The sequence below is a fragment of the Bombyx mandarina genome, chromosome 06 (genome assembly GCF_030267445.1).
Source record: "Bombyx mandarina strain Sakado chromosome 06, ASM3026744v2".
Lineage (NCBI taxonomy): Eukaryota > Metazoa > Arthropoda > Insecta > Lepidoptera > Bombycidae > Bombyx > Bombyx mandarina.
Genome location: NC_143213.1, coordinates 7777042 through 7800200, shown reverse-complemented (window position 1 = coordinate 7800200; position 23159 = coordinate 7777042). Strand labels below are relative to the sequence as shown.

The 23159-nt window shown below is 36.4% G+C and overlaps 3 protein-coding genes across 10 annotated transcripts in view; 1 reads left to right on the top strand and 2 right to left on the bottom strand.

Moving 5' to 3' along the window:
* Positions 1 to 2429: 2429 nt before the first annotated feature.
* On the bottom strand, positions 2430 to 7042 carry Mlc1 (Myosin light chain alkali). Of its 3 annotated transcripts, none has more exons than XM_028186463.2 (7): positions 6913 to 7042; positions 6567 to 6594; positions 4755 to 4912; positions 4138 to 4288; positions 3445 to 3531; positions 3064 to 3131; positions 2430 to 2808 (listed from the first exon to the last, which is right to left on the bottom strand). In XM_028186463.2, exons 1-6 carry the CDS (start codon positions 6913 to 6915, stop codon positions 3106 to 3108), a joined length of 453 nt encoding a protein of 150 aa, XP_028042264.1. In that variant the 5' UTR covers positions 6916 to 7042; the 3' UTR covers positions 2430 to 2808; positions 3064 to 3105. The 3 variants fall into 3 exon arrangements, with proteins under 3 accessions (XP_028042264.1, XP_028042263.1, XP_028042262.1); XM_028186462.2 differs by having other exon boundaries at positions 3068 to 3131; XM_028186461.2 differs by lacking the exon at positions 3064 to 3131.
* A 2533-nt stretch (positions 7043 to 9575) lies between these two features.
* Positions 9576 to 14708, bottom strand: LOC149502815 (uncharacterized). 3 transcript variants are annotated; one of them, XM_089728208.1, is made up of 7 exons: positions 14485 to 14708; positions 13849 to 14013; positions 12693 to 12739; positions 12315 to 12608; positions 11899 to 11983; positions 10764 to 10897; positions 9576 to 9923 (listed from the first exon to the last, which is right to left on the bottom strand). In XM_089728208.1, exons 2-7 carry the CDS (start codon positions 13988 to 13990, stop codon positions 9693 to 9695), a joined length of 933 nt encoding a protein of 310 aa, XP_089584334.1. In that variant the 5' UTR covers positions 13991 to 14013; positions 14485 to 14708; the 3' UTR covers positions 9576 to 9692. The 3 variants fall into 3 exon arrangements, with proteins under 3 accessions (XP_089584334.1, XP_089584335.1, XP_089584336.1); XM_089728209.1 differs by having other exon boundaries at positions 11932 to 11983; XM_089728210.1 differs by lacking the exon at positions 10764 to 10897 and having other exon boundaries at positions 9748 to 9923.
* A 2554-nt stretch (positions 14709 to 17262) lies between these two features.
* The window catches only part of unc80 (unc80, NALCN channel complex subunit), a 61508-nt gene continuing 55611 nt past the window's right edge, over positions 17263 to 23159 (top strand). For all 4 annotated transcript variants that reach the window (XM_089728277.1, XM_089728278.1, XM_089728276.1 and 1 more), the window contains exons 1-8: positions 17263 to 17420; positions 17738 to 17876; positions 18244 to 18270; positions 20106 to 20126; positions 21074 to 21219; positions 21728 to 21893; positions 22261 to 22477; positions 22791 to 22978. In XM_089728277.1, the coding sequence (XP_089584403.1) occupies positions 17739 to 17876; positions 18244 to 18270; positions 20106 to 20126; positions 21074 to 21219; positions 21728 to 21893; positions 22261 to 22477; positions 22791 to 22978 (903 nt within the window). In that variant the 5' untranslated portion in view covers positions 17263 to 17420; position 17738. The remainder of the gene's footprint in view (positions 17421 to 17737; positions 17877 to 18243; positions 18271 to 20105; positions 20127 to 21073; positions 21220 to 21727; positions 21894 to 22260; positions 22478 to 22790; positions 22979 to 23159) is intronic.

Genomic DNA, 23159 nt, shown 5'->3' with positions numbered 1-23159 from the left:
TGTGGATGTCTATGGGCTCCAGTAACCGCTTAACACCAGGTGGGCAGTGAGCTCGTTCACCAATCTAAGTAATAAAATTTTTCTTTTTTTTTTAACATCTGTATAGTCGTTTGATGCGCTGAGTGTGATATTCTTTTTTTTACCTATACTTATATAATAATATTATAGCCTTGAGATACTATTTCAGCTTCTTCTTGCCGTGTAGGTGAGCTCACGGGGCTCAAACCGGAGTGTTGCTAACACTAGCCCTAGGAAGAGCAATGCTTCGCAAAATCTACCATCAGATCGGAAACGCGACCCATTGAGAAGATCCGGCGAGAAACTCAGCGGGCTGTGTCTATGGGTTAATTTACTCGTCGAGCCCTTCGTCGCAAGCGACGGGTCCGGCGAGAGCGGTGACCGGATTATCCTCTAGGTCACCGAAACAACAACTTAACATTGAAAACCACGACGAGCATTCTACCTTAGAGTACATAAATATTATTCAAAATACAATTTAAGTTAAATCGTTTAAAAAATAATATATAATAGGTATATTTTACTATTTAATTTTTTATAAACCTTCTATAAACGCCACAAGTTTTAACTATGGTATCATGTGGTTACCGAAGCTTATGGACATAATTGCGCCAAAGCCGCGTCCACAGCAGACGTACCGTAACGTAGCTTTATTCTATCTATTCCTGTTTGCTGTGATGGACTGGGACTTCATGTGTCAAGGTGAGCCGTGGTACTGGTACGGACCACAGCTGTACTAAAATATTCAACCGTTCAGTATCTTTCGTTTATTGATACTGTTACTCCGGTAAGATTAACGCCATCTATCGCCGAATAGTTGAACGAATATCGAAGGATCTAGTAGAACCTAGAAGGCTCGAAAAGTATCTAGTAGTACAACGCAAAATTGATGAAAAACACAGATTTTCTAAAATTATTCGAACACCACTAATCGTGCATTGAGGATAGTGTGACAAAAACCTTAACAGAAGTGCCTTAGCTTCGGTCATGTCGTGTCGGCATAGATTAGCACTACTCCATGTATAGGTACGCATGATGTTTTAAAATGACCAGCTACCACGAGACATGAGGTTGAACTCTCAATAAAATTACATATATTGTGTAACAGCTGTTTCTCCCTCCAAGCACGAAAGTACGACTGATTCGAAGGAGAAGGACGCAGGGCGTGCTGTTGCGTGCGGACGTATGAGTACCTTTTCAGACTCAGTTTTTAGTTCAGCGAATAAGTTATCATCAAATCGCTGAATTTCCACAACGTTATAAACAATTCTTGAATTAATAGAAAAGATTGGCTGCCACCGAAATAAACTAGAGCATGGCACTACCCGTCCAGGGTCAAGAAAAGTGGTTGCCGCAGACTTTTTATTGAGACAGAGGGCAGGTCAACTAACAACGGTCCTTTGGATGAAAATCGGCTATTGTCGTTCATACAATTTGCTAATTTTTTAACTGCCAGGCGTATTTGTGTCAGCTGAACTCTTTCTTGCCTTAGACACCTTAGCACATGGTTATGCCCACTGAGTTTCTCGCTGGAATTTCTCAGTGTGTCGCGTTTCCGATCCGATGGTAGATTCTGCGAAGCACTGTTCTTGCTAGGGCCAGTGTTAGCAACATTCCGGTTTGAGACCCGTGAGCTCACCTACACGTCAATGAGAAGCTGAAATAGCCTCTCAAGGCTATCAGCATAGAGACGAAAAAAACCTGGCTGGCTGCTACCGAAACTAGTCAACATCAGAATGTGAATGCCATATCCCATTTTATATAAGGTCGATATATCAATTACGTTGTTATAATTTCTGTAAGCTCTACCTAAAAGTCAAGCTTACGTTTCAAGTACATTTCCATTTACGACTTTCGTCTTTTATACTTCAAGTATTCCAAAAAGTACCTAATGTATTTCAATAATGACTATTATTACTTCAAATAGGAATTATATATTATATCTCCTTCGTGAGAGAAATAAGTAGGGTAGTAGCACCTACTCGAGCGGACTTACAATATGTCGTATCGCATTTCGTTGTTTGTTGTTGATTTCATGTTACTTCATCATATGAATCGTCCACGGAGTTACCAGTATTAGGTAGGGCCTATTTGGAAAGAATTGGACCCTACAAGTAAACTTTATTCTTGGCATATTCGCATCATTCGACACGAATACACCGGCCACAGACGCCTGTAAATATTTCTAGGGTTTCTTAATGACAAAGATGTATTAAAGATAAATATGCAGCCTCACTGTTTCATTAACATAAAATGAATAACGTTGATAATGTAAAGCAATAAATACCTTTGGGTGATAAGATAAAGAGTGCAGCAAACAGATCAAAGCTATCATTTATTGTAGAAGTAGTTACTATATAGACTGATGTAGTTCTAGAGCATTCCGAATAAAATTGATGATAACACCAGGATGAACTTTGAACAGTTTATTATAAAATATTAATAATGCTTTTTTGTATTTTTGTCATTATAAACGTACTTAATAAATAAATAAATAATAATTTAAAAACACGCACAACGTGTGTTTTACAGTATATTTAATCTTACTTTAGTATGTACAGTCAAAGGTAGAAAGTTGTACAAAACAGTTGATATTATGATGTTCGTATAAAAAAGGGGTTTGTCCGTATCTAAGATGTTATACGGGATGTCGACGTGGCTGGGAGCGCGGGCTGGCTGCGGGCGCCACCGGAGGAACTTAGCCCTCCGCGGGCGCTTCCGGCGCCGGTTCCTCAGTCCCGGGCTTCGGTCTTTTAGGGTCCCAGCCATCGCACATTCGTCGCAGGAAAGCTGTCACAATTAAAACAATATTAACATCCAAAAAACAAATTTGGAACATCGCGTTATCGGCAAAATAAGTGAGTTAATGATATCGATTTTTGAAATCTGCTTGAAGATAAAGAAGCTTAGATCTTGTCGATTGATAAATTATATCCGACTTAAAATCGCAAACGTTAAAAGCTGGAAATAAGAATAAAAGATAAAGACAGAGAAGCGTAAGCATAAGTCAAACTTTGTACTACTGCCGCGTTCCGACGCACTTACTTACGATCTTATAACTAAAGATATGACGAGTTGTGATGTCTTCTACGCCATGACCTTCTTCAGGAATGCTGTAAACGTATAACAAGTGAATGAGGAAACACACAAACTAAGGAACGTGCCTCACTATACAAGTTCATAGGATTTTGTAAAATATCGGTAATCTTTGAATACTAGGGATTGGAGAATCTACAATACATTTTTGTTAATCAGTACAGGAGCAAGACAAGTGTCGTGATAAAGGAGCTTAGAATTCTCAGGGTTTTCACTCGTATTTAAATACAAGGGAAACATTACACTAACTACAAAGGGGCACATGACATAAAATGTATAATTATGCTTACGACTGGATTTCTGGGAGAATAAAAATAAAACAAAAATTACCTGCGTAGGGGATCATGCCGTCATCGTCTTCAGGGTCCATGCAGTCCTTTGTGACTTCAGCGACTTCACTGTCATCAAGCTTCTCACCTGGTTAATTGGTATTATATCTTTAAAACTACTACTTTTGTATTGATATACATATGTAAGTAATTGATATATTATGTTTAGCTTGTTTATGTTTTATTAAAACATAATAGCTTAACCTATAGGTCAGGAAACTGTACAGGGCTTATTACAGTTTTGAGCAAAAGCTGAATCTAATATTGGAATTAGCAGTATCTCGAACTAAACTGCGACTTTGCTACCTTATTATAATTAATTTATAAATTACTAGCTGACCCGGCAGACTTCGTAGTGCCTCCTACAAAACCTAAGCTTTTGTATAAAATAAACTTAAAACAAACAAAAGGAATCCGTCCGACGGGGGACACATCAAAGTAAAAACAAAATTGTTATTTTTATTTAATTCCGAGCATTTTCATATTTATTTACCTTTTAAGCCTTCTATGGACTTCCACAACTAATTCAAGACCAAAATTAGCCAAATCGGTCGAGCCGTTCTCGAGTTTTAGCGAGACTAACGAACAGCAATTCATTTTTATATATATAGAAGATAGGAGATAAAGAACGTAGTTTAGAACAAAGTTTAAATATGTTGAAGTGTGACATGAATTTATGGTGAAAAATTAGTACCTAGTGCAAGAAGCGTGTGTGTGAGCTCAGCGCCAAGCATGAGACCGTTTTCGTTCTTGTCATACAGCTTCAGACATTCCAGGAAATCTTCATACGCTCCCTGGTCTTTGTCTTTCTTTGCTTGGCTGTAGATGGGAAGGAACTCTTCGAGCTGCAAGTTAATTTGATTTATAAAAAAAATACACTGAACAGCTAAAATATAACCAAAAGTATGTATTTAATTTTGATTAACAAACGCTGGAAGGCGCGCCTTGTTATTAACTACACAATAAGGTTTTTAACAAGCTAGTCTTGAGCACTCGTATCACGCTTCACGTTTGTGAGATTTTCAGAAAAAAATATATATACATATATATATTAATGATCATGTAACTTGGAATTATGTTGTATGTATTTGTAAGGTCATGGCTTGTTGTGGTAATCGGTTACGGTCAACAAACCGCGTGGCATTAGATAAGACGTTACTCATAGTCTAATTAAGCTAATATAAATAGATACACACTCGCCCATGCTTTCATTTTCCAACCCAAACCCTCTTTGGGGAAAAATGTGTCAAATGATAGCAACAGTGACAAGCTAAGCTAGGTAACTAATTTAAAAAAAAAATTAGAACATACTGTGAGCAGCTTCTCGCCCTTCTTCTTTGTACCACCGAGTTTCTCGATGGTTGCCAGTGTGGGGTTTGAGTTGAGCGCTCTCAGGAGATCGCCAAGGTTGAAGGCATCGATCTTGCCTTTGCCTTCAAAGTCGTAGATTGAGAAGGCGAAAGACGCCCCTGAATAAACAGATCAAATTAAGATAAGTTTTAATCCATTAAGTGCTTTAATGTAATGATGATTGGGGGCATTCAATAAGATTTATTCTTTTCCATAGAGCAAGGAATAAATTTTCCAAAGTTCCAAAGTTTTCAAAAGCTCCAAGGAACAAATACAGTTTCAAATTCGATCGCTAAGCTATGCTTAGCATCAGGCGTTTTATGTTGAAACCCGTATTCAATAGCAACCGATAAAGTAAATTTTCTCAAACACTATAATCGATCAAATCATATAGGTATAAACTTTTAGTTTTGTAATTACCTTATCTATTGTTTGAGAATTAAGTGTAAGCTCCATGGATGTTCAAATTATAATTTGATTTTATAAATACACTTCTATCTTGTATAAATAATCCTCAAAAACATCTCTCTATTATTTATTCGAAATTGAATCAGAATAATTCATTCACAGCGTATTCTGAATTATAGTATTTATAAAAACGTTCCAACGAATTCTCGAACATGTTCCTGAAAACGATTGCCAGGTGCTTCGGCGCCGTGTGGGAACGTGTGGGCGGACATTCTTGCCCAGAATAATACTTTTCCACGCTGTGTTTCAATATTCACTGTACAATGAGTCACAGTCTAATATTAGAACACGACTCTGCCCCAATTTAATTTGGGTGCCAAATCCGACTGATTTGTAGATCATTTATTTTCGTTTCATTTCTCAGTTATCTAAGTTATACTGCTCGAAAATCGATCGACGGCACATAAATGGATGCGAAGGCATTTTAAAAAAAAGAAGTATTGGGATCTTACAAAAGCCAATAGAAACCGACAATCTTACTTGATCAAATCTTATCATAAAGAAATAAGGGCCAATTAGAAAAGAGAGATGAGTCTTATTTGATTTTTTACCAAATTGATTGATCATTTTAACGAACCCGTCGAATGAAAATTAAAGCAATTAGATATTAGTGTTATGCAATTTATCAGTTTAAAAAGTGTTATTTGAGATTTAACTAAAATATAGCCCGATTTTGGTACTACGTCTTCTTCTTAAATTCGCTTAAACTTCAAGCTATTTTAGTTTAATATGATATGACTATAACCAATATAACCAACGTATTTGTAATGTGTATCTATTCGCAAACCAAAACGCAGCTGATCCAAAATGACGACCTTGATAATGATAAATACTGTAGGAAACCTAAATTTACCAAATTATAATCAACGATATAATAAGTATATAAATATATCGATAGATTTATTAATTGTTTTAGTTACTACGCCAAGAACGCCCAAATTTTTGTTTGCAGTGAAATCCGAGCACGGTTTCTCTGTTTGGGCGGACGGCGGTGCCGGATCACGTGACGCTTCGGTTTAAATTTGGAACGTTCCGCGCGCGTCGAATATGAACAGTTGCCGCCAACTTTGCTGACCCGCCTACCACCGCCAATAATTATTTAATTTGATACCATTTGATAATCAATGATACCATTTCATTTCACGATAATACATATTTAAATGTACAACATTTAGAGATACCAAAAACTTTTATATTCACAATGATTTTGAAAGAATAGCGTCATTAGTGTAAGTTATTGATAGTTGAATAACTTCCAGATAAAAAAAAATATATAATAAATTCAAACAATCAAACAATACTCACTTTCAACGTCGTTCTTGCTGAGGTCGCTCTGAAAATGACCAAAAATGTTTGGTTATTCCATGTTAACAGATTCCTTAATAATATAGTTGTGTGGTGAATATTAATCTGTGTGTTGTTTTACATATTTGCATGTGTTCGTGTTCGATGATTAAAATGAAAGAAGTCATCCTTGATCGTAGCAGAAGCACAACACTTTTGTACTGCATAATTTGTGAATTCTTCCGAGTTGCCCGCAAACTTTCGGATCACGGGGATTTGATCCGCGTTATCCGTCACTGATCTCGTTTTACAGTCCATAGTTCACACTGTACACATTATCACGTTTCCACTGTCATCAGTAACTCACCATTTTGTGTGGTGTTTGTCGGTTCCCTCCCGGTCTTCACTGGCAGACGTTCAGACAAGAAGTGGGGCTCCGTAACTTTTCGCGGGACGGTTTTAACTCGCTTAGATGGCGCACTCGTCTGGATATTTGAGATTTAGCCCAGGAATCAGCCACCGTTCTATTTTCGGCGAAGTAGATCCGTTTCCATGGTGTCTTCGAGTATACGTTCTTGATACGAGTCGGAGCGAGATAAGCGATTTTCCACCTGCGCTGTTGCGGGGTATCGGGCAACACCAATCTAAATCGTAAATCTACATATACGCTAAACTATTTCGATCAGATCTGAGAGGTGTGATCTCCCTATTATCAAAATGTCGTCTTTAGTGCCAGCTGATGCTTGAAAAATTGATTAATAGCAACAACAAAATTGAGACATAGCTTTATAGTTTTGAAAGTGAATACATACTGCGCAGATGTCACTGTATACGAATCTCATAAGGCATTTGCATAACGGTACATTTTGATCAATACATTACAGTCATTCATTTGCTAAAAATATCTCTTCGTTCAAATTTATTTCCGCATACATAACAGTGTTAAAAAGTAGTCCAGCGTTATCTAATGAAAAAAATATTATTCAAAAGCAAAATCAGCCACAATCTTATATTATGCAACTTGAGTTGTATGAGCTATTTTTTTGTAGTCAAAATAAAAGGAAGTATGGTTCAGCTTGTGTTCATATTTGGGTACGTCGATGGTTATTTTTTTACTAATCTGCTATATGGACTAAGTAATGTTGTCATGGTCTTATTTCTAGATGTTAGTGTAAGAAAAGTCGTCGTGCCGTAAAGGATAAGACGATCGGTATATTTGTATCGAGCGGCCGTGGTGTTCAAATCCCAGAGGCAGGTATCAACATTTGTAATGAAATATGTACTTAGCAAATGTTTATCAAAGACTTCCATGATGAAAGAGCATCGTGCAATAAAAATTAAACTCATGAAAACTATAACTTGCAACATTACTGGTGGTAGAAGGTCTTGAGCCCGCACGGGTCGGTACCACCACTTTTTTTAACGCTACGGAATGCGTCGGATATCCTGTCGAGGGGGTAACAAATCAAGTAATATCGGACTCTGGCACCTCAGGGCTGAAGAGGGAGAAGAGGAAGATCGATGTTCTTCTCTTGTTCGAATTCCTCGTAGAAGACTATGCCTTGAGAAAGGCGCGCGAGAACCCACCCCATTGTATCGACTAAGCTCCATAAAACTTATCGGCTAAAAGAATACCGCATAGTGCGCGTCGAGAAATAAATATCGCCGGTATCCGTCTTGATGACAGGATTTCTTCTCAGGAAAAATCCCGAAGGACATCCGGAGACACACCGTGGCTGGCGCACAGACCACACCTTGCGCCACCTCACCACTGAGTCAACAGCCCAGCCCCGGACGCCCCCGAACCAGGCACTCGTCGGTCCCTCCAGGAGCCGAATGAGGAGTTGGCGCCCTTCCTTTTCACGTTCCTTTACCTCACGAAGCACACTGACCAGGTTGCAGAACCCCACTACGTCCTCCTACGAGCTCCGGTCCTCTAACGTGCCGGCGACCACAGCTCGCAAGGAGAGGTCTTTCTCCAGCACCAGCAATCTACGCCTTAAGGGCGTGCTAAGTCATTCAGGAGCTCGCATTAGTGGCACCCCGGATTTACACAGATAGGCATCACCCTGATGATTTCTGCCGTGAAGCAATAATGCCTTTTGGTTTGAAGGGTGGGGCAGCCGTTGTACTGCTAAACTGAGATTTAGAACTCATGTCGCAAGGTGGATAGTGGTATTTACGATGTTTATGGTCTTTAGTAAGCACTTAGCACCCGATGAAGAGTTCGACGAGCGAACCAACCCATAAACACAGACCACTGAGTTTCGGATTTTCGGATTTCGGATTTTCGGAGTAGCCGGATCTTCTCAGTGGGTTGCGATTCCGATCCGGTGGTAAATTCTGCGAAGCACTGCTCTTGATAGGGCTAGTGTTAGCAAATTCTCTCAGGTTCAGCCCGTAAGCTCACCTACCCATCCGGGCGTATCTGGAATAGCCTCTTAGGAGTTAAGCTACCAGCAAATAGGTAGAGAAAAATAAAGACAACACCAGGTGGATTATGAGTTCTTTCTTCCATGTAAGCAATTGTTCGTGGGCCGCAAAACCAGTTACCTCGTCTTCCGTCAATTGTACCATATGCAATCTATATATTAATACGTGAAGCAAAAACTTTTTATCCCTTTTTAAGAAAATTGCGCGGACGGAGGAGTATGAAATTTTCCACACTTATAGAGAATATAGAGAAGAAGTGCACAATGCTAATACTTTTTTTAAATAATGCATAAAATATAATTTAAATCAATAAAGAAAACATTACACACACTACATACCATGTATTTGACGCACACACGCATGCATACTATTTAATTTATTGTCAAACCTTTGTTCTCGACGTCTGTTGTCAAATTGAGAATAGATTAAATATTGTTTGTCTTTGTTAATATTTTTTAGTGTAGTCTTGGCGAAATTTGTGATTATAGAAGTATAAAATACAATCACAATAGTGTACAAACTTACAATTCCAATTAATTATAGTCGAATTTCGACTACTGCGGGACCTCTAGTGGTGATAAATACATAACGGAATTTATAAAAAAAATCATAAGTTATGAACATTTTATTTACAAACATAAAATTTAAAAGTAAGACTATGTTTTACAAAAAAATAATGACTAATATTCTGTGGAAAGACTTTTTTATCAAGTTTTAAAGCTCGGAAGACATAGGAGCTCCAGATGTGTGTTCCATAATAGTGTGGTCGAGCGCAAGGTTCTGGGTTACACTACGGGTTGCACTTCGTTTCTTTCGTCCCCACCACCGTCTTAAAGAAGATAAAAGCTTCGAACTTTGGAAGCGGCATCGTCGAACTACGCTACCTCTCTGCAAGCCTTTATTAACTTCTGAAGTTGTAAGAGTTGAAGCTCGATTTGTGCGTTCCTGTTTAAGATAATATAAAGCTTTGTACTCAGAGCTTTACAAAGTTTAATTGATTTGTTAACTAGCAACAATATAAATGCTTTTTTTTGCTTAGATGGGTGAACGAACTCACAGCCCACCTGGTGTTAAGTGGTTACTGGTACCCATAGACATCCACAACGTAAATGCGCCACCCACCATGAGATATAAGTTGTAAGGTCTCAAGTATAGTAAGTATATAGTTGCAACGGCTGCCCCACCCTTCAAATGGAAACGCATTACTGCTTCACGGCAGAAATAGGCAGGGTGGTGGTACCTACCCGCGCGGACTCACAAGAGGTCCTACCACCAGTAATTACACAAATAAAAATTTTGCGGGTTCCATTTTTATTACACGATGTTATTCCCTCACCGTGGAAGTCAATCGTGAACATCTGCTGAGTACGTATTTCATTAGAAAATAGTGTTATTATTTTGTTTTACATTGGATATAAATATCTTCTTTTTTTAAATATGCTAATAATCCATCTTAATAAATAAAATATCTTAATAATTTAATAAAATCTTTTTAGTTTTAAACATTTTTTTCGTGGACAACGAATAGCCCCCACTGTAAGTTTACTTTGGGACCAACCTACGACTAAACATTCAACGGACGATAAAATTAAATAGTCATAACTCCAATGAAGGCCACTGTTCACTGAAATAACTTATGTATGAGTAATATTGCACGTAACAGAAATCTACCATGCAACTATGAAATCAATAAAAGAGGTTCTTAAAACACCCGATCTTATGATTACCAGCTTTATCGTTACCCGCTCGTAATTTTACTATAAAATATAATTATGGATACGGAACCTTAGCACTTGGATAAATATTTTCAACAGAACAAGCGGTGAGTAGCTCAACTTCCTGAAATGTTAATCCCCTTGTATCTTTCAGAAGGGGAAACAAACCATCAGCATCATCCTCAGAGAAATGTTCATAATCACCTAATGGAAATAAAATTAAAATGCTTAGGCTTCTAAGCATGCCGGCAAACATCGTCTTAAAACTGTGTACTGGGGGAAAGGAATCTTGCGTTCACACTGGAAGAGTAGCCTGCTGGTATTTTAGAACTATTGAGAATTCCGTGACTCATCTTAAAACAGCATTGCAATGTCAGTTGTGAGCTACGGCAACCGCTTAGTACGAGGTGGCCATAAATTCGCCTCCCCGTCTACGCCCATGGGCACAATCAAAAATATAATTTAATTTAAAAGGCTTTTACTGCCGTCGAAGGCAGTCGTGGCGTTGAAAGGAAATGGATGGCTATGTCGTAGCGCTCGAAAAAAAACCGAACATATGAATTCTTCTAAAATCCTGTCGCTGCATAGTAAAAATGATATCTTAAGCATTGTGGGTCAACGGAGTCGTTCAAATAGGTAGTTGAATGATAAAAAAGAGGTGGGAGCAACACTTCGAAGAATCCATCACAGCGCTACCAACGCTCATAGTTTTGTATTTATAAACCTTTTTTTTTCCTACCTAAGCTGGTAGCCTTGAGAGGCTATTCCAGCGTAACCTTAACTAGTAGGTGAGTTCACGGGGCTTAAACCTGACGACGTTGCTAACACGAACCCTAGCAAGAGCCGTGCTTCGCAGAATCTACCACCGGATCGGAAACGCGACTCACTGAGAAGATCCGGCGAGAAACTCAGTGAGCTGTGTCTGGGGGTTAATTTACTCGTCGAGCCCTTCGTCGCAAGCGACGGGTTCGACGACGGTGACGGGTGCTTGAGGTACCTAAAAGCACCGTTAGTGGATCGGGAGGATCCGAGATGACGTGTTTTGGGCGACGTCGACTGCTTTCAATTCTTTCCGCAGGATCGGGAATGTTTATAAACCACACACACAAGCAAAGTCCACAAAGTTCGAGATTCAAAATGTACCTAAAACTTGAATGAATTTAATCTCTAAAATGAGTGTGTTAAACTGAATTGAATGAATTTACGATTTAATGTTAAATACGTTTCTTCATAATTACAAACGTCGTCTTTCTTAGTGACAGTTGATGTTGCCTCGTCATGATTAATACTCTGTAATAAATAAATATACAATCATTAACAAATCACACACATATCAGCTCGTCCAAACTAGTTTCCTAACTATTTCTGGCCAATAAACATCAATGCAAAGGTCATCATGCATCATGATTTCTAAGAGTGTATCTAGCGCATATTTGATGATGGCCTAAAATATTTTTTAAGTGTTAATAAGTGAATCCGTTTGCGGGATACCTTCAATAAATGATTTCTCATAAGCTGATTCTTAATTATCTATAATAACAAATTAAGCTTTAGCACAGTAATACCTCTTTTCTATACCCGTCCTCGGTACTATGATAATATCTGTTTTTGTTTTACTTACACTACTTTCGTTCTTATTCTGAAAGCATGATTCTATACTCGCTGCAATATCAGCAACATCGGTTAAGAATGAAAAATCCGACAGATTTAAGCTTCCAGTTGAACCTTTCGACGCTTCATTCAATTGAATATCCAAAGCGTCAATCTTCGAAATTATCTCGGTAACTTCAGCCGGTTGAATTCGTTCTGTTCCTTCGAAAATAGCATCGTCACGGCAAATATTACAGTCGATTTGACTCATTTCAAAAAAATTGTTGATTAATCGCGAAGTCGAATTACTAAATTCATTTCTTCCCTAAAAGTTAATTTTGGAACATTTATGAATAACATTATTTTAATTTAATTTCTCAGATTCTTTAAAAGAATCGAAAATACGCACTGTATTAAATTCATCCCCTCTTCCAAGAAAACTTGAGTCTACGTTATCTAAAATTGTAAAAATATTATTATTTCAAAGTTTTATGGCAGTTTCTATTTGATAGTCTGTATTAAGGTAATGTGGGATTCCCATCCAGGTGATGATGAGAAAAAAGCTATAGAAACACACTGAATGTAGACTGCTTCGTAGTCTGAAAACTTACGATACAGATTAATGTTTAACAATGGATGTCGTTAAACTGTTATTGTGATTGATCAATAAAAACGCACTGGTAGAATTCTCATGATCCCAAACGCTTACCGTTTTCCTGACAATGACAAAACAAACTATCCAGATTTCCTAATAAGTATTTTTTTTTGGTCAGGAGGAAATCGCCGTACTTCCGCCCTTCACTGGGGATGGCGGGCGGGGTATGTCAGAGTCGAACTGACTAAAATTCCCTGGCGCTCAACAACCAACGTCCAAACCTCGCATGAGACAGGACTCATGAAAAGGCAAAGAGGGGAAAGTGACGCGTTTAGTGCGGAGCACATCTCTCCCATCACCGTCCCCCTCGGGACTCCGAACCGGCGGTTCCTAATAATAGTCAGTTCCTAATAGGTCAGAGGATACAACAATGAGATTAGCCTGCACGGCTATTCATCATGGGTACAACTTCAGCTATCTCTAGCTACTGCTACTCCGTTCTCTTAATTCGTTAATTTCAGCAATATTCTAATTATTCACTAATATTAGAGAGATGGAAGGCGTATGGTAATCCCATACGAGGGTATCACCATCTTGTCAGGCACCAGGCATGAAACATCGGTCACATAAGTAGGTGTGATAGGATAGCGCGAACAGCCTAATTACAATAGTATTGAGACCTCCACCTCATATGGGAAAATGAGTGGCATCAGTTGAGTTATGATCCCTATCACCTCAACTCCTTCTGCAATGAAAAGAACAGGTAAACCGTAGAAATGTATCTGATCATATTAATTCGCGGTAATCGTTTACAATGTAAAACAGGTTTAAATATAGAACTTATTTTCAGATGTACAAATTAATAGTACGTATCAAAACATATTATATTATAGAAACAAGCGTTTAGCTATTAGATAACAAGTTTCGTAAAGCATCTTTTATAAATCACATGAGGTCTTTGCACCTGTACCTTTTTGAGGAGTTGATGTGGCAAGAACGTTGGCAGACAGCTGTGTTTTATTTTCATTCGCGTAGCTGTCGTCTTTCAGAACTGCTAACGACGTTTCTTCATCATCAATATTGTTTTTGCAACGTCTTAAACTTTTGATCATTGAAAAATAGAGCCACGGTTGACCTGCACACGATTTTTGTCGTTTTGTCCGAGAAAATTCACACTATATTTCATTGTTGTGACCAGTTTAATATACTTAAAAACCCAATAAATTAATGAATCTTTTCTAAATATTACTATCACTCCAAATATTACAAATTCGTCACATCGAATCGTGTTACATATCGCACCATGAGAAGAAGAGCCATACTTTAAAAAAAACTGTTTTGTCAGTAGAGGTATTCAAAGTTTTATATCAAACAGTAATTATTCGTTCAGCACCAGAAAGAATTAAAAAAAAATTTAACTACAAAAACAGATATTTTAGCAAAAAGTTGTTAGAATACTTCACGCGTTATGAGTTGGTATCACTATCATGAAAATAATATTATGTCGTATAATGACAGTCTTCTTATCAACGCGAGATGTATATTTGTTGTACTAATTTTACGGATAATAAATCTAAAAATATTTGAAAAAAAACAATTAAATAACCTGAATCTTTGGCAGCATTTGCAATGCAATAGGCTTCATCTAATACTTGACTCACAAGATTAACAGCCGTTACGGCAGTCACCTTTGATTTAGGCCGATCTCCATCCTCTTAAGAAAAATAATTTAGATCACTTACATCCAATTAACTTACAATAATACATTTCATTTAATTGAATTTAATCTTTATTTTCGTACCTTTATTCGTCATTTTTTATACTAAGTTTAAATATGCTTTAGTAAATTAGAAAATCAGCAATTCAATAACTAAATGAACTTAGAGAGAAGAGAACTTAGAGAAGTCAAACGCGATATACTGTTGAGAAATGAGAACTCAATGCAATCATAAGTTTTTTCTGACGATAACTTATTAGTGATCAACATACAGACAATCGAAATGTCAAACTACGGTTTTGTTGATATTTTTTCAGCCAGTATTTAAAAACAAAACCTATTAGTTGCGAAGCAGTCATTGATGTTTACATTACAATTGAAACTTCGATCTCATGACTGAATGAGGGTGCAGCATGCCATTTTTTAAAGGCAGCCGCTTGGCTCTGCCTCGGCATTGCTCACGTCCATGGGCGACGATAACCGCTCACCATCAGGTAGGCCGTATGCTCCGTCTGCTTACAGGGGCAATAAAAAAATGCACATTGTGATATCTGTTACCTACTTCGCACTAGAGGGGCCATGTGTTAATTCACAAGTAGATAATTAAAATATCATAGTTATTGGATATATACAAATCATATACCCATAAACGATCTGCATAACGTACTAGTCATTCGATAGTTTATGAAGATCAAAATTAAAAAAAAAAAATTTAAAAGGACAGGAAATCAATGCATTATGTGTATTATCAAATTTAATAATATTTCAGAGCTATTGTTTCAGGGCAAACATAAACTTTTCATTAAAACAACGTGTCTATTTTAGTAACGCCCAGTCAAGTTGCGTATATTCTAAGTCTTCAACCTCGGATTTATTTTCGTGGTTTCGCGATTATATCCCACAATAATCGTTGCAGTACGAGAAATAAGAATAAGAAATAAATAAGAAGAGAAACTAATATTTAATAAATAAATCGTTTTATTAAAGCCGAAAATTACTAAGTGAACATTGTCACTTACTTCCTCATTCCATCTTCAAAATTTTCAGTACAAATTCCTGAATTTCCATATTTTTATAATATGTGTTTTTTTACTGGCGGTAGGACGTCTTGTGAGGCTGCATAGGTAGCTACGACCCTGCCTATTTCTGCCGTGAAGCAGTAATGTAAAAACTGAGACCTTAGAGCTCATATCTCAAGGTAGATGGCAGCATATACGTTGAAGAAGTCTATGAGCTCCGGTAACCACTTAACATCAGGTGGGCCGCAAGCTCTTCTACCCACCTAAGCAATGAAAAAAAATAGTTTACGGGAAATGAAACTTACCTGATTAATTTTTAGATAAAAGATAAGTTTAGGTTTCTTCATTAAACCTGTTAGTAATTGTTATCGATTGAATAGAAACGCGTTGTATGCGGTCACTACCATAAAAAGAACAACATTTATCTATTAACGTCGTAACGTGTGCCACCACACCCTTACTCTATTTACAAATTGGCTGTTAGTGTGAATGCTGATAATTATTACGATTCTGTTAAGTTAATTAAGATTATTTGTATATACTATTGCAAAATACATACAGATTTGTGCGTAGATTAATTAAACTCTTTTTGACTTCTTCTAAAAGATAACTTCAACATAGAGTAACCAAGCTAAAAATTACAGTTTTGCCAAATTAGGTATATTCCTTTTTCGATTTCCATGGTTCAAAAGATTTTATCCAAAAATGATGTAAAAATGTATTTTAATTAGCGTAAATGAGCGGACAAGCTTGTGAGCACAGCGTGAATATAACCGTCCTTGATACATGGGATCGAAATCTGAATTGCATCTAATTATTATCCACACTAACCTTCCAACGAGAACAAACAATTGGCTCGCCGTAGAAATAGAGAAAGCCTTTTAAAAGAGAGAAAAACAGAAAAAGGAATGGCGAGAGGTTTAAAAAGAAAAATAGCTACGGAATATATTACTCTCAACATCAATACTGGTATACTTTCACGTGTTTTTTACTTTCAATGATTTCATTATTAAGAAAGTTGCAGTTTTCAACTTAGTTCAGTCAATTAAAGAAACGTTTTTTTTATCAAACCGTTATATCTATAAGGATCTATTGCTATGTGTATAATACACTGCTTTAATGCGTATTTTTCAAGGCTACATAGATCATTTATTTGAGAGAAAATTGTAATAACATTTAAGTACAAAACAAATGTAAATTGCCTTACAAATAAAGGACAAGTACCTAAACTATCATTCCAAATTTTCTAGACTTAAAATAATATAGAAGCTGTGTACTCTGTGCCAGACATTTTGTCGTTACCATGGCAATCGGAGGCTGCCTCTTATTCAGAACCAGCGATCAATGTTTAATAAGGTTGCCTCATTGATAACGAAACAAAATTATTAAGTTAAGTAAAATTTAAAAAGATCTCCATACTCCATAGCATTCTGTGTAAAATATGCTATTATTGTATATAACAAATGAAAAACATCAAAAATTAAGACGTATTTACATAATACAACGAAAAATACAAAACAAAATCTTAAAACTAGTATCCAAAACGAAGTGAATCAACATTTGGTTGTGTTTAAATAAAATTACTAAAATAATCCACCAATATTTACTTAACATCGACAGCCCTGAATCTCGGCTCGACCTGAATGCGCAAAGGCTCACTCTCCGTCGAGCTTCCCTCCGGAAAAGTGCGCGTTTTCCCTCCGTCATCCGTCATAGCTGTACCTCTATATACTTTTATTTCCAACCCCAGCCTTTAACGTAAACAGTGCTCTTCAAACAATATGACCACTAATGACAAATACATAGGTACGTTTTACAGATCTATAATCATAACTAAAAGTTGTTATGTACTTAGTTATAAATACTTATCGAAAAGTAGTTTCGTCAATAATTTAAATTTAAGCTCTGTTTTAGTTTGTATTTATTAATAAATCTATATTTCTCTAAATATATCTACTATTTGGAACATTGATTATTAATTTGAACCTGAGATAAAACTTTAACTGCGCAATAGACTTATTCGTATTTGACCTGTAAAAATCAACCCTTAAAATATTAAAATTACGTTTTTTATACCATTACGCAAGCGCCAATTGTATTATTTATAAATATAATTTTATTAGAATGAAATCAAAAGATATGACAGAAGATGAGTGCAACGGTGAGGAGGTGATTCCCATACCAGTTCAAATATTTCTATGGAGACAGACCACACCTTTTGTTCGACCACGTCTTGGAAAATTACATGACTCTTCATGCATGGTAAGCAAATAAATATATAAAAAAAAACAGTTTTGATGTTTCAATTTTACAGTTTTTAAATTCAACAAGTAATAATGATTTCGTTAAATTCAATGACAAAAATTAAAGAAAACAAAACATTACAGACAACCTTACTTGATCAACGGCATTTGTAAATACGCAATGTTGTATGATGTTCTTGTTGATATTGTGAAATAATAATTTTAATGAACGTTTATTAGAACTATGTTTCGTATCCGCTTATCGAGTGTCAGCAAGCTTGAGTCTGAATCAAACTGCTACGAGCTAAATTACGTTCACATTTCTTTTTGTACTCGCACCCTGTTGTAATGTGTTAAATATAAATTACTTATTTGTTCGTAAACAGTTCTGTCAACGCGCTCCAGGACATCATGTAAGTTCACGTTATGCATAGATATTCAATAATGCACGTTAATTAATTAAATGATGAGATCTATGAGGGCTAGTGTTTTTATTACTATTTTTTTTTTTACAAATAATGCTCACAACTGCTTTTATTTTACGAATAGCAGTATGTTAGCTCTCCTTCTGCTTGTAATACGTCACCGTTATTTAAGAAAACTCTGTTCAAGTTTGAGACTTTGGTACAGAATAGTGGTTCTACGCTGACTGCAGGTAGACAGCGGCTTGGCTCCGGTAGGCAGCAGCTTGGTTTCGGTAGGTAGCGGCTTGGCTCTGGTAGGCAGCGGCTTGTCTCCGGTAGGCAGTGGCTTGGCTTTCGGTAGGCAGCGGCTTGGCTCTGCCTCTAGCATTGCTGAAGTCCATGGGCGACGGTAACCACTCACCATCAGGTGGACCGTATGCTCGTCTGCCTACAAGGGAAATAAAAAAAAAATTGTTCCAGTCCGTGTTCTTCCACCGCGTTTCTGCTTTCGTTTTTGCTATTGGTTTGCCTGTCTATGCTATATATTTTAGGAACTTTTATCGTATCCTTAATCTTAATCCATCACTAGCATAGACAATGGTTACAATTAATGGCGCATTAACACCTTACTGTGTATATACCTACGAAGAATTTTCGATGTTTGTGAAACAAACATTGTTTTGTTTTTTTTTCAAAATTAAAATAATTGGCAGTCGCTCTAGATGCTCCCTAACAATTATGACGTCAAAAACGTCAAGCTACTTATATTTTCTGAATTGTTTCGTCATACTTAGGTAGATGGCCCATCTGGTGATTAGTGGTTACCGAATCCCATGTACGCTATAATGTTAACTACCATGTGTCTTGAAATTGAACTGTTGAAGTTTCAATTCAGTTGCAGTAAGTTTAAATATAATTACGAAAACATACTCATGATTAAACTTACTCTACTATTCTCGAACACATCGACGCTTGAAAGGCAAACGTGACTAAACGACAATAACTGCTTTATACATAAATAAATGATAGGCAATAACCTTATTCGATGCGCAAAAAAAAGTATTTCTAGGTCTATTAAAATCATTTCAATCCTGATTTTTTTTCAGGTATTTCAACTTTAAATTAGTCTACTGTAAAGTTCACGCATTGTCGCTTAGTCACGTTTGCCTTTCAAGCGTCGATATTTTCAACGTTACTTCACCTAGTAGATAACTTCACTTTTGCTTCGTTATGTAGTATTTATCATTATAAATCTGCACATGTTTATTTAGCATTTTGTTGCCTAAATAAAAACACAGTTTAATGCATCTGTACTTAGTGGTACCTTTTTTATGTAGTTATGCACTGTTTTAAGGTCTTTTATGCGACAGCTGGAGAATTCAAGACTCAGGATAAAAAAACATTTGTTCAGATTTTAACGATTTTAACATGTGGTAAAAGAGTTTCCGAAAGAAAACTCCCGTGTTGGTTAATAGAATAAAATCACTCTTAAGTACCAGAGTTCTTAAAAATTATTCGGTTCATTAGGAGGTTTTTACGTTAACATTTAATTTTCGTCTATTTCATTTTATTCTAAGCCATATAGAAAACTAGGCTGTACGAGCTACGTTCGGTTTGCCGTTGCCTACCCAAGAGGACACAAATGACATAATAAAAAAAATAGACAATGTTATTGTTTACATTGTAAACCATCTGTTTGATCAAAAATTGTAGTTTTGTATATAGTGCATTTGTATGTTAGAGTCGACCTTTTAAATGTAAATAACTGGCTTTTGGGTACTATAGATAGGCACGATTTTTTTCATACATAATAATATGATTAAATAATAATTTTGCTTTTACAGGAACTGAAGGAAGCTTGTAAGGTAGGTTTAGTTGTATGTTATATTTAAGTAATATAAAGATATATAATTTTAAAGTAATAAGGTATTTTAAAGCTTTACTAGTTTCAAAAGTAAAGAAAAGATTCTTAGTAAATATTAAAGTGATTTTATCAACTTTTATTTTACAGAAACAGCTTTGCACATTTTTTTGTGTGCTGCTGCTAGTAGGTGCTACAAATAGTAGGAAATCTTTCTTTGATAAAAGAGCTGTTTTCCTACCTAACTCCTTAATACTTAAGCCTCTAGTCCTATGCGCATCGATGCTTTCGAAATGTGGTGTTGGAGACGGATGCTAAGAATTCCGTGGACAGCCTTCCGAACTAACGTGTCGATATTGAAGCAACTGGGCATCAAAATCAGACTGTCTACTGTATGTCTGAAGCGGATCCTCGAATATTTTGGTCACATTGCGAGGAAAGACGGCGATAACCTGGAAAAACTTATGATCACAGGGAAAGTTGAAGGAAACAGATCTAGAGGCCGCAGCCAGACTCGTTGGTCCGATCAGATTCGCACCGCTTTGGACAGTACAGTGTACAGCGCGCTGCATGACGCCGTGGACAGGGGAAAGTGGAAAAATATCTGAAGATTGAAGCTCATGGATGATGGTGGTCACGACCCTCAGACATGAGGAACACGACTCGAGGAGGAGGAGGAGTCCTACCTTAATTACAAACAATAGAGCATGTTGCAACCCCATACAAATGAGTACCACTATCTTGATTATTTGAAAGAGTAGAGCAGCAAATGCACTCATATAATTGAAACTTAAATTTTATGTCTCGATATACATAGCAGGAACCACTATGGTCTCTGTGAGATTTACCTACTGCTTGACATCTAGCCACATATGTTAGTGTAGTAAATAAAAATTCATCTAATGAAAAGCTAAAATGCAAATAATGATAAAATATTTTTTAATATTCCAGTCGTTCGAAAAAGTACTAGTTCAAAATTTGAGATTAGGTCTCTCGAGCAGTCTCACTGAGGCTATTGAATCAATACCACGATGGCGCCTCATACAAGCAGCACTGCCTCATGTCATGCATTCCTTGGCATCAGTGCTTCACACAAGGTATGTGGATATTGACCCTTTGCACTCAAAAGGTGACTCTCACTTACGTAAATAAGTGGTAATCATTACCTTTGAGTGCAACATGCATACAATTTCTTAATGCTTCCCCTTAAATATACTTAGAAAATACTTTTATATATTTTTGGATTTTTATATTTTTATATATATTTTTTATAAATATAAATAAGCTAAGATAAAATAGATAAGTAATATTTTCTCAAAAATTTATCAAAAATTTTTTTTAATGATTGTAGAAATATTACTGAAATTATTTTAGGAAATAGCAACTTTTACAATAACAAACCAGTTGATTAAAAGTTTTCTCTGATATCTAAAGAATTACATAAATGAATAGAACATTTTTGAAGAAAATAATACAGTCATAGCAGGACAATAATATTATGATACAGCTGGAAGTAATTACTGAGTATTTTGTAAAGCTATTAAAAAGTGAGTTTAAATTTAATTTATTCTTAATACAGTATAATACATTCATTTACGTTTTCAGAGTAAAGGACAACATGCAGTCACTTGGAAATGTGGAAACAAAGCTGTTGTATACTCTTCACTGGATCCTTCTCGATGCTTCTGATGAATGTGCTGACAATGACTATGAAAATGGCGTATTCTATTCGAACCCATTTCACTATTTGTTTTCAGTACCAACAATGACGGTGTGTTGTGCAAATCTCGATAAAATTAAAAATGTTTTCCTATGTAACATCAAGAAAGGCATGCCTTTGACTCATTCTTTGAATCTATGTCAGTTTTGTGTTTATTTACTTGAATGTCTTAGGTTAATTGATCAATTATTAACTATAATATGGTATAATTTTAATTTCATTAGCATACTCAATTGTATTGACTGATTAAATTAAGTATCTAAATGACCTTTCAAATAATACTATTCTAACATAAAACCTTATGTTAGATTAAATAACTTAAGCTAAACATAACATGCAACATCATCATTAATATTTCATTATGAAAACTTACGCAAATTAATTTTAGCTTTAACATAACTTAAATAACTGTTTTCAGCTATTTGTATTTCTGTTTGCACCACTTTCGCACCACCTGAAAGAATCAGACTTCACCAATAACTATCGCTTAGAAAATGGTCTTAAGATGTGGCAGGCGATGTGGGAATTCCGACATCCTGATGCGCCTTGTTTTACAACACTTGTGAAACCAAAACCGAAGCCTTTAGGTGGAAAATATTCGAAAAGGCCACAACACAGCGACGTATTTCTTGGAAGTAAGTATTTTGATTCAAGAGCTATTGTTATGTATTATATTGAGGAATTGCGTAATTACTGGTGGTAGGACCTCTTGTGAAACCGCATGGGTAAGTACCACCACCCTGCCTATTTCTGCCCTGAAGCAGTAATGCGTTCAGTTTGAAGGGTGGGGCAGCCTTTGTAACTATACTTGAGACCTAAGAACTTATATCTCAAGGTGGGCGGCGCATTTACGTCGTAGATGTCTAGGTGGGCTGTGAGTTCATCCAGTCATCTAAGCAATAAAAAAAACTGAATTTAAAATATTTATAAAGATACGTATTTGTCAAGGGAAATTTTCAAAAGAAGAAGGCACGGTCAATGGTAGTCCACCAAGTCAGAATGTATCCCTATCACAGTCGGATGTGCCATCCAAACAAGCCAGCACTGAGGAGGAGCCGTGGCTATCATCACCTAAAGAAACTATTTTTCCAGAAACAATACCCGAAGAGAGTTCGAGCACCGAAGAAGAACATGTGGTATAAAAATGTTACTAATATTAGCAGTAAACTAGATGATGACTCGGTTTTTTTTTTGATAACGCCATCTTGTTGTGTCTTTAAAGCGGTTAGTTGCCCTCAATTAAGAAAAATAGTATTATTATTCGCCAATAGATGTCGGGAAGAGTTCATTATTGAAAACACGAATAAAAAAACATTT

Bases quoted from the DNA above. Each gene is read 5' to 3' on its own strand.
- Mlc1 (XM_028186461.2), bottom strand. The intron at 3,532-4,137 runs GTACTAATTTTT...CCAATTAACCAG, and splicing joins ACACACGCTTCTTGCACTAG to GTGAGAAGCTTGATGACAGT. The intron at 2,809-3,444 runs GTAATTTTTGTT...TAATTGTGACAG, and splicing joins CGGCATGATCCCCTACGCAG to CTTTCCTGCGACGAATGTGC.
- LOC149502815 (XM_089728208.1), bottom strand. From the start codon at position 13,990: ATGATCAAAAGTTTAAGACGTTGCAAAAACAATATTGATGATGAAGAA. The intron at 11,984-12,314 runs GTAAGTAAAACA...TATTTATTACAG, and splicing joins AGAATAAGAACGAAAGTAGT to AGTATTAATCATGACGAGGC. The intron at 9,924-10,763 runs GTTCCGTATCCA...TATCTTAAACAG, and splicing joins ATATTTATCCAAGTGCTAAG to GAACGCACAAATCGAGCTTC.